The sequence below is a fragment of the Tyto alba genome, unplaced genomic scaffold (assembly GCF_018691265.1).
Source record: "Tyto alba isolate M040663 unplaced genomic scaffold, T.alba_DEE_v4.0 Super-Scaffold_18, whole genome shotgun sequence".
Taxonomy (NCBI): domain Eukaryota; kingdom Metazoa; phylum Chordata; class Aves; order Strigiformes; family Tytonidae; genus Tyto; species Tyto alba.
Genome location: NW_024881280.1, coordinates 5,250,356 through 5,265,475, shown reverse-complemented (window position 1 = coordinate 5,265,475; position 15,120 = coordinate 5,250,356). Strand labels below are relative to the sequence as shown.

General features: G+C 34.2%; 1 protein-coding gene across 6 annotated transcripts in view; it reads left to right on the top strand.

The window, feature by feature from the left end:
• Positions 1-15,120, top strand: part of FUT8 (fucosyltransferase 8) — a 138,716-nt gene that overhangs the window by 105,884 nt on the left and 17,712 nt on the right. For all 6 annotated transcript variants that reach the window (XM_042790589.1, XM_042790590.1, XM_042790588.1 and 3 more), the window contains one exon: positions 14,757-15,003. In XM_042790589.1, coding sequence (XP_042646523.1) covers positions 14,757-15,003 — 247 coding nt within the window. The remainder of the gene's footprint in view (positions 1-14,756; positions 15,004-15,120) is intronic.

The following is a 15,120-nucleotide window of genomic DNA, read 5'->3' as shown; positions in this document are numbered from 1 at the left end:
TATCAGCCTGATATACGTTTCCATCTGTTAAAAACATCATGCCATTTCAAAAATGCACAAGACTAGAACCTGAAAAACATATATCCAGGTGTTTCTGGGGTCCGCATTTCTTACTACTGCTGGGGAGATAATGTAGCAATGAAGCCTTGTTCATCTCAGTTTTTTAGATATGAATGTAGTAAGAATTTCAAGAATACAATACATATTTCAAAACAACATAAAATTTTAGTGGTTTTAATTAATACAGATGCTCTCTTCAATTGTTGTAGCCTGTATTAGAGTTACGGCACTTCACTTCTTGGTGTTTTTTTAGGCTTAGTTATCAACATTGCTGCAGTCATTAGCCATTGTCCAGCATTATTTTTTGTGTTAAAATTCACTGGATGAACTTCTCTGCTTCATATTTTTTCAGTTTAGGAAAACTTTTAAGACTGAAGATAATTTTCCAGCAAATTTTATTTAGAACATAACCATTCTTTACTCCATGATAGCATTCTGCCTGGAAGAATATTTCTGAATTAACAGAATAAACAGAACATTAATGTTATGTAGCACTCATTAGAGTAAGCATGATATGTAATGAATATTACCAATTGTAGTTAGCTAGTTATTTGCAGATAGTAACAGCTGTTGAAAGATTTTGGTTTTAGCTATGGGTCTAAAATATAGCTGCTTAGGGAGTCAAATGTGCTGTTGGAAATTGCATTTGTTTGAATAATGCATTTTATTATTGTTATTATTTCCATCATTAACTTTTTTGAAAATAGCCAAAACCCCTAAGTATAGTGCAAAACATTCAGATGTTACCGCGGGATATACCTTTATTAAAATATTTTATGAATCAATAATAATTTAATAGTCTAAGAAAACTCTTATTACATTGTCTTGTGTTTCTTGTCATTACATGTCTGTGCCATCTCATCTAACAGAGTAAATTGCATTTCCTTATGCAAGCAAAGATACTGAATTTTAAGCTCTTGGGTGCAGCTCACTATTATAATTGTGTTACTTTCCTTTATTGTTTTGTTGGTTTTTTTTTTTTGTTGTTGTTTTTTTTTTTTTTTTTTTTTATCCCATAATCATGCAGGCAAATATAAGACTAGTTTACATAGAAGGACAGTATAGTATCTCTCATGACACCTCTTGAAACATACCTTAAAGTTTGGGTTTAATAATCTGAATTCCAATCAATGTTTTAATTTTACTTTTTCCCATTGTTGGACATGAAAAACAGCCACTGTTACCTTAAAAAATATAAGCTAATCTAGTATATGCTCTGAAGAGATTATATGTGGATTTTAGTTATTTCACAACCTCGGTTTTCTTTTTTTAATGCATGTACATGCAGTATCTTGTCAATAGTTAACATGTTTCAATGGAAATGTGTTAAGACATTTGACTTTCTTTATTGGTATACCACTTGTCAAAATTTTTGTGGCTACAGTGGAAGTTTAGTTAGGCAGAAAGACTAAATAAGAGAAACCAGTGAATTTGATAGGCAAAAAAAAAAAATCTGAGGTGTCTATCCACTTATCTAAGAGAAAATTAAAAAGTTATCTTTGTATCTTAGAAATCTTAGAAAGCAGAATTGAGGTAAATCAAATGTAGCTCACATGAGGGTAGGTATTTCTCAGTTTAGGATGCTGCATAGCATTTGTAAGGTTATATGCTGTGTGTGCATCTCTCAGACCTCAGAAACAAAGTACTCTCTTCCAGAGGGATGAAACTGAGGAAAAAAGTGAGAGAAACATAATTGAGACTTTCAGTGATACCATAGGAGACTTTCAGTGATACCATAGAGTTGTCCTGCCTTCAGCTTGCAGATCTGGTCTTGCAGAGGAATATTTTCTGCTAGGGTGATAAGAAAGTGCCAGAAGAAACAGAATTCTACAAATAGAAGGAGAGGCTGAAATTCCTGATCTAAAATGTGTGCGTAGCCAGAACAGTGTATCAGAAGCTGATGGGATGTTTCAGTACTCACAGTAATTTATGTGATGTCGTGCACCAGAGGTATAGCCATGTCTGCTTAAAATAACAATAACAGTAAATAAAATTAATCCAAACAATCCACTATGAGGATTTTAAAAAAGAGAGCTACACAAAAAATATATAAACCAACTGTTTATAAAAAGGCACTAAATGCTTGCAAGCAGCATGGAGAGTACATAAAACCAAACTCATACCAGCTGTCAAAAAAGCATTTTTTTTTTTTTAATGGCAAATATGATGAAGTTGCTTGATGTTGTTAAAACGCATTTAAGAAAACAAAACCCCAAACAAATTTTATACAAATGAAAAAAAATAGGAAAGAATATGATTTCTAGTAAATTACATATGAAAATGTGGTAAAGAAGGCCAAAAAAGATTTTGATGAGAAGCTTGCTAAAGGTAAAAAACTTGATAATAAATTGTTTTTCATACACATCAGAATAAGGAAGCCTGCCAGAAAATCTCGAGGGCCAGTATATGATCAAGAGATGAAAGGAGCACTGAAAGAAGACAAGACTGTAGTACAAACTATAAAAATCTTTCATATTCACATTCATTATAGAAGAGCTTAGGGAGGCTCCCATGCTGGAATCTTTTTTCACAGGGGACACTTTGGATGTTCTTTGTCAAATGTGTCATTGAAAGCATTTTACAACAAAACATTTTGTTTATAATTGCTTTTGTTTGTAATTGCTGTTCTACAGAATAATGGGAGGTGGCTGAAGAAATGCTGGTTTTCAGAAAGGGTTTCAGCAAATCACAGACTCTGTATTGGACAATTTGACAGAAATAATAAGAATCAATTTAGGGAATATACAGAAAAATATGTTTCAGTGAAGAATAGTAAATGAGAGTTTTATAGAAGGAAATAATGTTTCATGAATTTAGTAGATTTATTTGAAAGAGGCAAAAAATTCATGGATATGGAAGACTGAGTTCATTTAATATCTTGAACTTCAGAAGGCTTCCCCAGATGTAAACTGTCATGAGATAGAAGAGAAGCTCCTGATGTATATAAAATTGGGTTAAAGAAACTTCAGAGAGAAAGGGTAGAAATTAGTGATTAATATTCGTTAGAGGAGTAAGTGACCAGCAGAGACTAGTGCAGACTTTACACTTGAACATATTCATATATCATCTGGCAAAGAGACAGAATGTGAGATGGCAATATTTCTAATGATAATAATATGTTTTGTTTAGTGAAAGTGGAAATTCTTTGTGAAGAGTTACAGAAGGCTCTTGCAGTAGTAAGTGACTGCAAAATAAAATAGCAGATAAAAGTCTGTGTTGATAAAGACCAGGTAATAGGGAAGAACAACCCTGAACTGTACATTCAGTGTTGAGATCTAACTGCCTGTTGCTGTTTAGGAAGTGTGGAAGCACATCCAGTGGTCAGTATACCGTAGTAACATGTTTGCCTGAAAACTTGTGCTTAAACTTAGTGCATGATTCACATTTGCTTTTCAATGTTTCATTAGGGAGTGCCTATTTAAATGATAATACTTAAAGGAACTGGGTGGCTCAATTCATGTACGGTGAGAATAAGGTTCTTCCTTTTTCAGAGCACAGGTTCGTATATATGGTTCAAACCCAGTTTGACGGGGTGTTTGGTTGCATCTCTGAAATAAGTATATGGATTTCTTGAGCCAATGCTGCTGGTGACCCCTATTTTGGCAGCCTTTCTGGAAGCAGGAAGGCTTGCATGAACTAAACAAGTTCAAGTCTATTGTCCTGTCTCTCCCAAGTTCAGAATAAAGCCCTGCTGATGATGTGGTGGTTTTGCTAACATTTTGCATTTTTTGTGTGTAAGTAGAAAACTGCATACTTCAGTTTTCTGCACAACTGGTTTCACAAGAATACCATTATCTTTCAGAAAAATATAAGGAAAAAGTATATAAATAGCTGTAACTTTTTCACAAAGAATGTTAAGTGGGATCGCTATTAAAATGAAGTAGCTGTATGCCGTCGTTCTGCTTATTCCTGAAAGATACAATGATCTGAAATTAGAATTACGGGAAATGCAGTAATTTCCTGTAACTAGCTTTATTTCTTTTGTTTTTACATGGAAGAATGTTTGCCTTTGGTCTTTCAGTGGGTTTGGTTTGTTTTGATTTTTTTTTTTGTTGTTTGTTTTTTGTTTGTTTTGGTCTTTCAGTGGGTTTTGTTTTGTTGGTTTGGTTTGCTTTTTGGTTTTTTAGCAATACTTCTAACATTGTTTTACAACTTGTGACACAAAGTTAACTTGTGCAATCCCAAGTCTGCCATACTGAAGTAAATCCATTTGTGTTTTACTAAGTTCTTCATAAAATACACCTGTGTGCTCTTTCACACTATGATCAATCAACGTCACAGTATTGAATGCTGGTTCTGATTAGGCCATTTCTATAGGCTAAATGTACTATTGGTTCTCATTTAATTGTATGTACATTAAATCTATTCTTGATAAAGGAATGGTGTTCTTAGAGGTTGTTTTCCATGTCAGCAGCATTTTTTAGCAGGATGGGAGATAAATGGGGGATACATTGCATTTAAATACAACCATTGTTAAGTAAATTTTCTTTAATCTTTGATGTATATAATTGTGCTATCCAACCGATAATGTTCAAGGAGTAAACCATAGAGATTTTATACAATGAGTTCTCCTTATGTCGTTGTTATTTTAGATTAAGATTTGATGTCTGTGTAAAATGCAATTGTGTGTTTGATAATAGTTCCATGCATGGCCAGGACCATAACCAGACTAAAATACACATGGTTCAGTGAGTATTATTTAAGTATGTTGAAGTGAATGAGGGTAACCTAGAACAAGGGATTTTTATTCATGAATAAATGTGTCCATTGAAATAATTATTTTCAAAACAGTGGGGACTTATTTTCCTACATTTTTTGATTAGGGGAAGTTGAAGCACTGCTGTTAATTTGTAGGCTTGGGAACCTGGGGAGTTCATGAAGGGGGGAAAAAAGGACTCTTGTCTCTGTTCTCTGCAGTGGTACCAATAAATGATTGTATACTTGATCACATTTCTCATGGTGTTCATATGAAAAATTACCTTTTGAAGCATGGCTTTCCCATTTGCCTAAATAATTGATGTTGTCTCAATATACTAGCAAAACTAGTACCTAGTGGCTTAGTGATTAATTGCAAACATTTCTCACAAGCATTAAATCACGGATAATAAAACATAGATTGGCAAACAAATGACAAGTTTCTATTACAAACTGTAAAAGTTTTTGCTTAACTGTCACTCTTCTAAGAATTGTTCCATTAACAAAAAGCTACAGATTGGTCTAATATTAGAGTTTTTTGGATTTAAGGTAACCATTCTGTACTTGGAAAGTTGTACTATAGCATGTACACCAGGGAAAAATACAAGTGTGTTCTGTGTTCAGATGAAAAAAATCAGTGGTTTTTAGGTATAAAAAGTCAGCATTAGTCAAATTGAAAGTAAAATTACCTCAGAAATACGTTGGGTCTCAAACAATCTTTACAAAGTTTCAACTTTTAATCTGAGTTTGTTTGGCTGCATAAATTTCAATCCAAACTGAAGCATTCTCATGTTTTGGGGAAATTATCACCTGCATTCAAGTTTCAGATTACTTTCTGGTGTATTACACTAGTCATTGCAATGATAGCAATGTTATGGTTAAGTAATATTGCTTACTTTTAAGTAATCTTTAAACGAGTGTAATCCAAACAGGCATCTGTAGGGTTGAATTCAAGTCATGAAAACATTTCACGCAATCCTGTCCTATGTCTTAAAAACGGTTACCACCATTTTGAGGTGGAAGTCATGCCAGAGCACCTGCAGCACTATCGGTTATCACTCTGATGCTTGGGAATGTATCACTTAACACAGGGTTGGTCATCCTTTCTATTAATGCAGATACTATTAATTCTGTATTGAGAGGCTGTAGTTCAAGTCTGGACATTTCATTCATTTTAGTGTAATTTCACCAACTCCTAAAAGGTTCTTGTCTTTTTGCATTTGAGTAATGAATAAAAAACAACCTAAAAATGTCAGCTTAATTACTCAAAATCTATTTCTTCTATAGATTCAGAGTGTCACACTGAAAAGATGCTTTTATTGCTGTATATTTTGTTAGGCATGAGGAATCAACTAAGTAGTCAAATGGTACTGAATACAGTTTTTTCCACCATGTGAAATAACTGAAAGCTCTGCCAAGACTTTTAAGGCAGACATAATTTCTTGCATTTTATATTTTTGTTTCTCAGTCTTTAGACCCTCAGCCCAGTGATTTCCTCCTAGTGCTGTGAAGAGATAGGAAATTTGAAAACCTGAATTTTATTGCATTGTTCTTCTACCAACATTGGAAGACACACATTTATTTTGTTAACATTTCAGAGGAGACAATAAGCATTTGATATTACAAGAAAAAACCCTTTACTATGATCTCATAGTTTTGACATTACGTGTCCATGAATGCCGTCTAACACGTTTTGTAGGGAAATCATTAGAAACTATTTTCCTTTATCTGCTATTACACAAATCCTGTGTCAAACCTTAAAACCACAGGTATTTTGTTTGCAAGTACCCTTAACTCCTATAAGGAACAGTGGTGGTTTTAAGTTTCTAATAGTGTACAAATTAATAATACTTTATTAGTGTAATAGTTGTGGAGAAAACTTTTACATTTATATGTGAGTTACCTTGGGTTTTTTTATTGATTCTTCCATTACATTTTCCCCTTATTTTCCTTGAAAAACACAAAATTCTGTTTTCAGATGGTAGGCCACTTGAAAATGGGCATACATGCAATGACTGAGGACCAGAAAAATTTCCTTTTATTATTGCAGGGTTACACTCTTGTTTTTTCCCCTTTTATGTTAGTAGACCATATGAGGTAGAATGTGTCCCTGTTTCAGGTTTTTCAGATGCGCTGTTAAGGTGAAGTGTACTTCAATGCTGTGAATTCCCAACAGCACAGCAGTTTTATTCTCTGCTGTTTTATTTATGGCTAATTAAAATGTCTTTTTGTCTACACGCACCTTGAGGGTTGTGTTCCGTCTGGACTTGCATATGAATGAATTTTACTAATTCATTGAAAGAAGAATCTTCCAAGTGTTCAAATTAGGACAAGACAAGTTTGGGAGCTCAAGTTATAAACCATTAGCTCAAAAAGACAGTAAATGTCTTGTCTAAACTGGGAGCCCTTCTCCACTAAATGCCTTGACAGCCAACTCTGAATATTAAGCTCCACTCTCATGACCTGCTGGAAACTTTTAGGTCTCGTAAAATATTGTCTTGAGGTTGTTTTGTTTTTTGCCTGCTTATACATGCTTGTTACAGGCTCATACTTATGACCAATTAGCATATGCATGCCAGAGATCAGTCCCTGCAGATAAGTCCCTGCAGCTGTTGAAGAATTATTTTAAACGTAAGCTGTTCTATTCTAGAAAAGACAACCGAATATTCAATGCATTTATTTTGAAGTATTTTCAGGTATGCATTAATTACCATTAGACTGAAACAGAGAATAAGCTTAAGTGGTATTGTTCTAAATCAAATCCAAAATTAGGGGTTTTTTCAATATTGCTGTAAAGATCTTTTCTGTATGTTTTCCTAAGTTATTTCAACTATCCTCATGTAAGATCTGACTTTTAAATCATAAAGTATGACTACTGTGTGCATGAATGACTAAACCTGGATAACGTGGCAAAGCCCCTTGGCGTTTATAAAGTTTATTGGCCTTTGCAAATACGTTTTATGATATTTTCTGGTAGCCAGGAAGCTGGAGCTCTTCTTAGTCAGGTACCTCTTTCGTATAGGCTGTTTGGATGAAATGGGACATTGTTCAAAAGTGGTTAGAATATAAAAAGTTAAAAGGAAAAATAAAATACTAATACACTTCTTGATTTCTACTTAGTTTAACTGAAATGCTGAAAATGCCTTCACTGACTGTTTTATATGGAGTCAGTTTGTTCAATCACATACTTCATCTGTAAACTTCCCAGCTGGCATGCTGAGTATCTAAACTATTGAGGAAGGGAAAAATCTTTACTTTTTAATGTTGTCTCAAAGTGATGTGAGATTTGCCATAGCAAGCTTCCAATAATTGATGAGAAGTGAAACAGAGATGCAGGTCTTTATAATGCAGCTTCCCTTAGAATGGAATGGAGGCCCTAAAGGCATCAGTAGATGCTACTGCTTTAGTTTTGTTAGAGACATAGCTATTTCCAATGCAGAAATGGATACACTCAGTTTATACTTCACTAGATCCAAGGGGGAGAAGAGTCATTGAAATCTCATTACTTATTACAACAGTAAGAGCACTGTTTATGTTGTGGTTTTGGTTATGGGTAGGATTTTCAAAGAACCAGAATGACATGGGAAAATAAATACTATTGAAAGTCAGTGGAACTTGCGTTACAAAGACATGTTGGTAGTTGAGGACATCTGGAAGGTGAGGGTTTTGCTGAAGCAGAAATAAGACAACCATCAAGGTTTTGTTTTTTGGGGGAAGTGGAGAGGGAGCTGATAAAATAGTATCTTTGGCAGAGAATTATTTTAGCCAACTTTCTTGAGGGAACAAAGGTTTTGTCATCATGCTATACCCTTCTCTCCGTTCCTGTTTTTTTTTTTTATCCTAACTTAGTACCAGTTCTGAATATTGGATGAATTTTGGCCCAATTTGACTGAAAGAAATAGGTCTTGTTAAGGTTTCTCAAAAGTCTTCAAAATAGCTAGGCTGGGTATGTCTGTGTATGTGTGTGTGTATATGAAGTGGTGACTGATCAGAGATGTCACCTTCCAGTGGGCAAACAGTACAGAGAGTGGTAAGAGCCATGGCAGTATGTGAGGGTAGTTGTGAGAGTTGTGCAAGAGAAGAGAAGAGGGGAGAGGAAAGAATGCAGGAAAAAAGCCTTGGGGGTGCTGAGTTGAGAAAAGTAATAGAAGGCATGTTGGCATGATTGAAAACGTTTTAGTTGATTCCCTCCTGAAGCTATCAAGAATGAGCCTGCTTGGGACAATGGGACAATGCTAACCATATGGCATATAAAACCTGGGGGGAAAAAAAGGGGATGGGGGGGGTGGGGGCTGTAATTTCAGTTTCTTTAAAACTGAATTGCACCAAATTTATTCAGTAGGTTTGATTAGATGAAGGATGATTAAAAAAAAATAGTAAGTGGAACACTAGTGAGAAAGTAATCAGAAACAAAGTTCAAAAACTTTGTATTAAAAAATGTGCAAAGCAAAATCTTAGAGCAGAAAACACAAGTTATATTTTACGTTGACTACTTTAAAACAAATATAGCATTTTTATCTCATTTTAATTCCATTTTATAATTCAACTGTGGCATAAAGTCCTTACTAGGTGAGTTTAATAGTGCTTGGAAATGCCCAAAAGATAGTTGTAGAAGATGTAGTCTGCAGCATAGAACAGACAAAAGCATACTTTTTCTTTCTTCTGAACTAATTGACAGTTCATAAATAGCATAACATGCCATAATTTTACAGTTTCCATTTTTTATTTTGTTCTCTTTGCAAAGAAAAGCATTAAAATATCACTGAAGCTGATGAACCTTGATCTTGCTGTCTTTGCAAAACGTAACAGTAGCCAGCAAGACAGTGAGGAGCTTTGTGAGAATTCATCACGGTCGCTCTCACTATAACCTATGCTAATTTAACGTTCCTAGCACTCTGACGTATCTTGTGTGATTGAATTTAGAATTGTTCACTCCATTGGGGTGAGGTTTCAAATTAGAAGAAAGTCTTTCGGGTGGTAGAGTTTAAGAGCTGTGATTAGTCTATTCAAGTTGATAGCAGCTCAAATAAGTCTATATTATAGAAACAGAAAAGCAATGAAGCTATACGATTTTTATTTGCATTTATTCAGTTGTGTTTCTAGCAACACAAACTGAAATTAAATTGAAATTCTCATTTACACAACAGGAATGTCCTTAGCACAGTGTTCCTTGACGTACTTTTAAGGACAACTTCTTGAAAGAATACTTTGGAATTAGGTGATGAATTTTGAAATAATAAGAGAATGAATAAAGTGTTTAAAAAGGTTTTCAGTTAACATTAACTAATTAGTATTGATTGTTACTTGAAATGAGGCTGACATTTTGCCATGCAAAGTAGTGACCACCCAATGAAAATGCACATCCAAATGCAAGTCTGAACCAATGTTCCGATGGCAGGAAGGTAAGGTAAGTTAAAATGACAACATTCCAAAGGTCGGTTTGAGCCAAACCAACATTTTTCAGGCTTTAAAGAAATTGATATGAAAGATATAAATAGCAAAAGTTTATAAATGGGCTTTAAATTAGGAGGACAAAGATTGAGTTTGAAAAGTAGACAGGCAATAAGATTGTGCCAATTCACTAAAAATTATGTAAGCAATGAGGTCAGTGATTAAGGCACATTAGGATACTGCAGGGAAGCAGTTATGCTGTTTGCAACACGCACAGCTCATTTCAGTGTTTAAAAAGTAAACAGTGGGACTCCTGGAAATTGAAACTGTATTACTGATCTATTGGCGATGAATATCAAAAAAATGGTGATAAATAAGAATTAACTGGTGCAACTGGCATGGGTCATCTAAATAAGAGTCAATTTGTTTACAGTCCGTGATTTTCCTCTAGTGTATGTTGTTATGGTGAGTGTTATCAATATTGCAGTACTTTGACTGTTACAAAAACACTCGATCTTTTGATTACTCAGTGAAGGAAAGATGGATTAAGTTGCAGAATGTTGGAGGACAATTATTTAGGTCAATCCAAACTGAGAAATAGCACCTGGAACTGTATGAAAGTTAAATGGGCTATAAATAGAATTATGTATGTAATTCTATATACAAATAGAATTATAGAGGCAATTTTTGGCTTTGTAAAAGCAAAATAAATCACAGTGGAAGAAGTAGCTTGAAGTATTACTGAAATGTAAATCACCTATAACAGCTCGAGGTATCTTCCAACCTAAATGATTATGTGATTCTGTGATCAAATGTCAAAGCTGGACCTATACTGAGCTGGGAATTGGACCCAGTTGACATGATACTGTGATTCGAGCTACCAACATGAGAAAAAGATAGAAGCTTTAGTATGGATTATTACCTTTTATGGCTTATCTATTATTTAACAAAATACATCTATGAAGTGGAAAAACTGAAATATTTAAAAATTTAGAGAATACATAGCTAAAAACTGAAGAAATGTGTGGATAAAAAGATCATTCTGTATTTTTAACCCCACTTTGCTATCTTCAGTTGAACAGCTACAATTCATATCAGTCAAGAATGTGACTTAATGGTTTTGTAATGTATATGCTTGCCTATCAGTCTGACTGAATTGTGGTTATCTACTGTATCAATGATTTTGATTGCAGCTTATTTCTGAGTAAACTGAAACAATATTCTGCTATCCAAAATTGCCATGAAAGCTTTTTAAACCATGCCTGTTGAAAACAAACAGGACAAGATCATTGCCTATTGGGAACCTTTCAGTGAAGATTGGGTAAAAAAAAAAAAAAAAAAAAAAAAAAAAAGAGATGATCAGTAGGATAAGAAAGCTGTCCCTTGTTGTGGAGAGTCATCTCCTCCTTCAGGTTACTAAAGAGTTACTCTTCATTGTTTCTGTCCAGGACGAAAGCAAACAGTTGCTTTAAATTTTCCTTCTACTGCATCTGCTAACTCATACTTTTGTAAAGTGAGTGAAGACTAATAAGATTTTTCTTCATTGGTCAGAGTGATGATAAAGGCAATAAAAAATAGAAAATTGTCAAAAAGTTTCCTAGAATTGTTCACACATCTGCATGTTTGATTACACAGATGTTCTAATCTGTGAGGTCAAATGGCTGTGCTTTATCAAAAGTTTGTATGTTTGGACTAAAAACTAGATTTATGCACTTCGTGAACTTGTAATTTTATGTAAACCACTAACAAAATAGAACATTGTTCAAAGTAGTGGTGACCATATCAATTGTTTGATTTTTTTTCTTTTGTTAAAAAAAAACCCCAACAATTACATGCATTGTCTCAACACAACACTATGTTTGTTAGAATTATTTTGTCAACAGTTAGTATCTGGCAGTAGTCCTGAAGCATGAGGGACTTCTGCATACATTTTGAAATTTCTAATTATAATGACAATACGTTCTTGGATCCGTATTTGTGAATATTTCATTTTATCACTTTCCAGCAGTTACCCATACTTTCAGTAATAGTTCCCTTCTTGGGTTTCATACTGTGTAGTTTTACAAAGTAAGGAACTCTTAATCTTCTCCATGAAATGACCATGTGATATTTTCAGTTCCTTCTCAAAAAGTAACTTTCCATATCTCAAAGTGCACTCATTAATTCTTGAAATAGTAGTTAACTTTGCACAACCAAATTGTTTGTTTTGCCTTATTTAAATACATTTTGTTTGTTTCTGATTTTGATTCACAGCAAGTCCTGCAACTTCATTACTGTTCAAACAATGTATCATGTAGAGTTGGAAGCTGAAATGTGTTTTGGTTTGGTTTGGTTTTTTTTTTTTCACAATCTTCTTTGGTATTCTTGTGATTTTGGTATATTTCAATCGTTTGCTATATGCTGAGAGCTTTCCTATTTATTGCTGGCCCATCTTGTTTTTTTAAAACCTTAAGACAGCCCATGAAAATTTTTAGAAGCACATTTTATCCTTTGAGTAGTATGGAGCAATGTATTGGGTGCTTTTAAAGTTCAGAATGCCAAATAGTGGGTCAGATCGCTCAGTCAGCTTTATCACTAGCAAGACTTTCCAAATGGCTGTCTTTACACAACAACATATTTCTTCAGTGATAAAATGAAGTTTAAAAACTTGTCAGTGATTCCATACCTAATCAAAATTCACCTTTCAATATGCACTTCAGCATCTGCTTTTTCTTCTCAAAAGAACTGCAGTGAATTTCCTTCTCTAACCCAAGATTGGACTCTTTTCTTTCTTTTCTTGGCTAAGATTGCTGGCTGCTTTTGCCACCCTGTTCCTTCCCCCACTCTCAGTTGGGGGGGAAAAGGTAAAAAGGATGGAACCTGAAGCGTTCTTCTGTACCCTTCCCAAGCTAAACATTTCTTGTCTGGACTTCTGACTACATCTGCACTAGATTTAGCACCTACCTGGCTTCAGGCTGCTTTTCTTTATTGCAGTTTTTTGAAGAAATACTGATTAAATACTATCCATCTTGTAAGAAAACTTAAATGCTCAGATTTTTTATTAAATATATGAACTTTTAGTAAATTTTTTCCTGTAAGTATGATGTAATAGATGGTAAAAATATGAATTGTCTTCTTGAATTAAAAAGTATCATCCATACCTACAGTACGTATTCTGTGGGAAGATCTTCTGAAAGATTCCTTTACAGTGGTGTTATACAGCTCAGTGATGAAATACGCAATACTAACATATAGATACTTTTGTGAAGACAGATATTTCCAAATGATGAAAAATTAATTGAAAGTATACCTGATAATAACAAACATTCCTAATTTAAATAACCTTATCGCAGAGAGTTACTGCTGATTTTTGACTAGTTTTGGTAGGCTCACTGGTGTTAATGTAGCATTCTGGCAATGTATGACTTAATCATGCCATTGCCATATTTCTAGAACTTTGTCACAAATACACTGAAATGATTTCTAGTGCATGCAAAAGTGTTCTAACCTTAGGGATTTAAAACTGTTCCTCAAATAAGACTCATTATCCTTGCACTGAATTGATTTTTTTCAGCCATTAGACTTACTTGGTCATCAACGATTTTATATAAGTTTGATTTGCTTTGATTTAAAACAGTTTTCTTGCCTGACTGGTGACCACTAAACAGAGGACCAGCCACCTTTGGCAGTAAACACTGCAGACAATGAAAATACTCTTTTGGAGGAAATGAACATGGTAGAAATCTTACCTGAAACGTTCAGTGTTTCAAAAATGTAATGCTTTGTATTATGTTGTCATGTATTATAATTTATTTCAGTATATGAAAACAGCTTTGAATTATCAATTATGTAGACACTTATGTTTGTGTAATTTATAAAATCTCTTAAAAAATATTCAATGGCTATTGAACCTGAATGAAAATCCTATCTAAAACATCTGTATATTCCACATTAGTTAGTATTTAAAAGAGAACAGATTCTTACCTGTATGTAAACCACGTGTTTGTATAGTACTTGGCTGTTTTCCATGATCTATTTAATTTGCTACTTACCTTCATAGTTCTTTCAGGCAGGAATTGTTTCTCTGTTCTTTCTCCCGTTCTGCCAGTAGAGTTGCTAATTCAGTGGTACTAACGATGTCTGAAATGCTGAGATTTACTGCAATAAAATGTATTCAGAAGAGCAGCAGCGCTGTATAGTTATTTTATTCACAATTTCTTATGACTTAAAATATTTGTTTATTTTTTAAACAAGTAACTGACTTTTAAGCATTTTAGATAACAAGTCTGTCCAAGTAAGCGTTAGCACACAGAAATGCTGTAGTTGTATATAAAAAGGTATGAATACATAAACAGGAACACTTTTTATATATTATTAACTGCCAGCTGCTAAGAATTCAAGGACCTTCAACTTTGTTATTCTGGAGTGGATTGTTAGACTAGATTTAGGTACGAACTGTATCTAAAACTATGATTTGTATTAATTTTTTAAAACGCTATTTTGAAAAAACAGAGCAAGGGTTAGGTAGACTTTTTGAAGTTGAGGCTACAGTTTAGCTGATATGTTTGGGATGTTGCTTGCCAATGGTAAAGCTTATTACTTGGCTCATCCTAGTATGTATTTTAAAACAGGTGAGGCTAATGATAAGGATGTTCAGGTGGTGGAACTTCCCATTGTTGACAGCTTACACCCACGGCCACCTTATTTACCCTTGGCTATCCCTGAAGACCTGGCCGATAGGCTGATTCGTGTCCATGGGGATCCTGCAGTGTGGTGGGTCTCGCAATTTGTGAAATACTTGATTCGTCCACAGCCTTGGTTAGAAAAAGAAATAGAGGAAGCCACAAGGAAACTTGGTTTCAAACATCCTGTGATCGGGTGGGTATTTGGTTTTCTTTTTAACTCTCTGTGCTTTAATATGTGTATATAGTGATTCCTGTTCAGGACAAATTGTTTTATGATGGTTATCCAAGAGCCTCAAGCATTTTGTGGGGC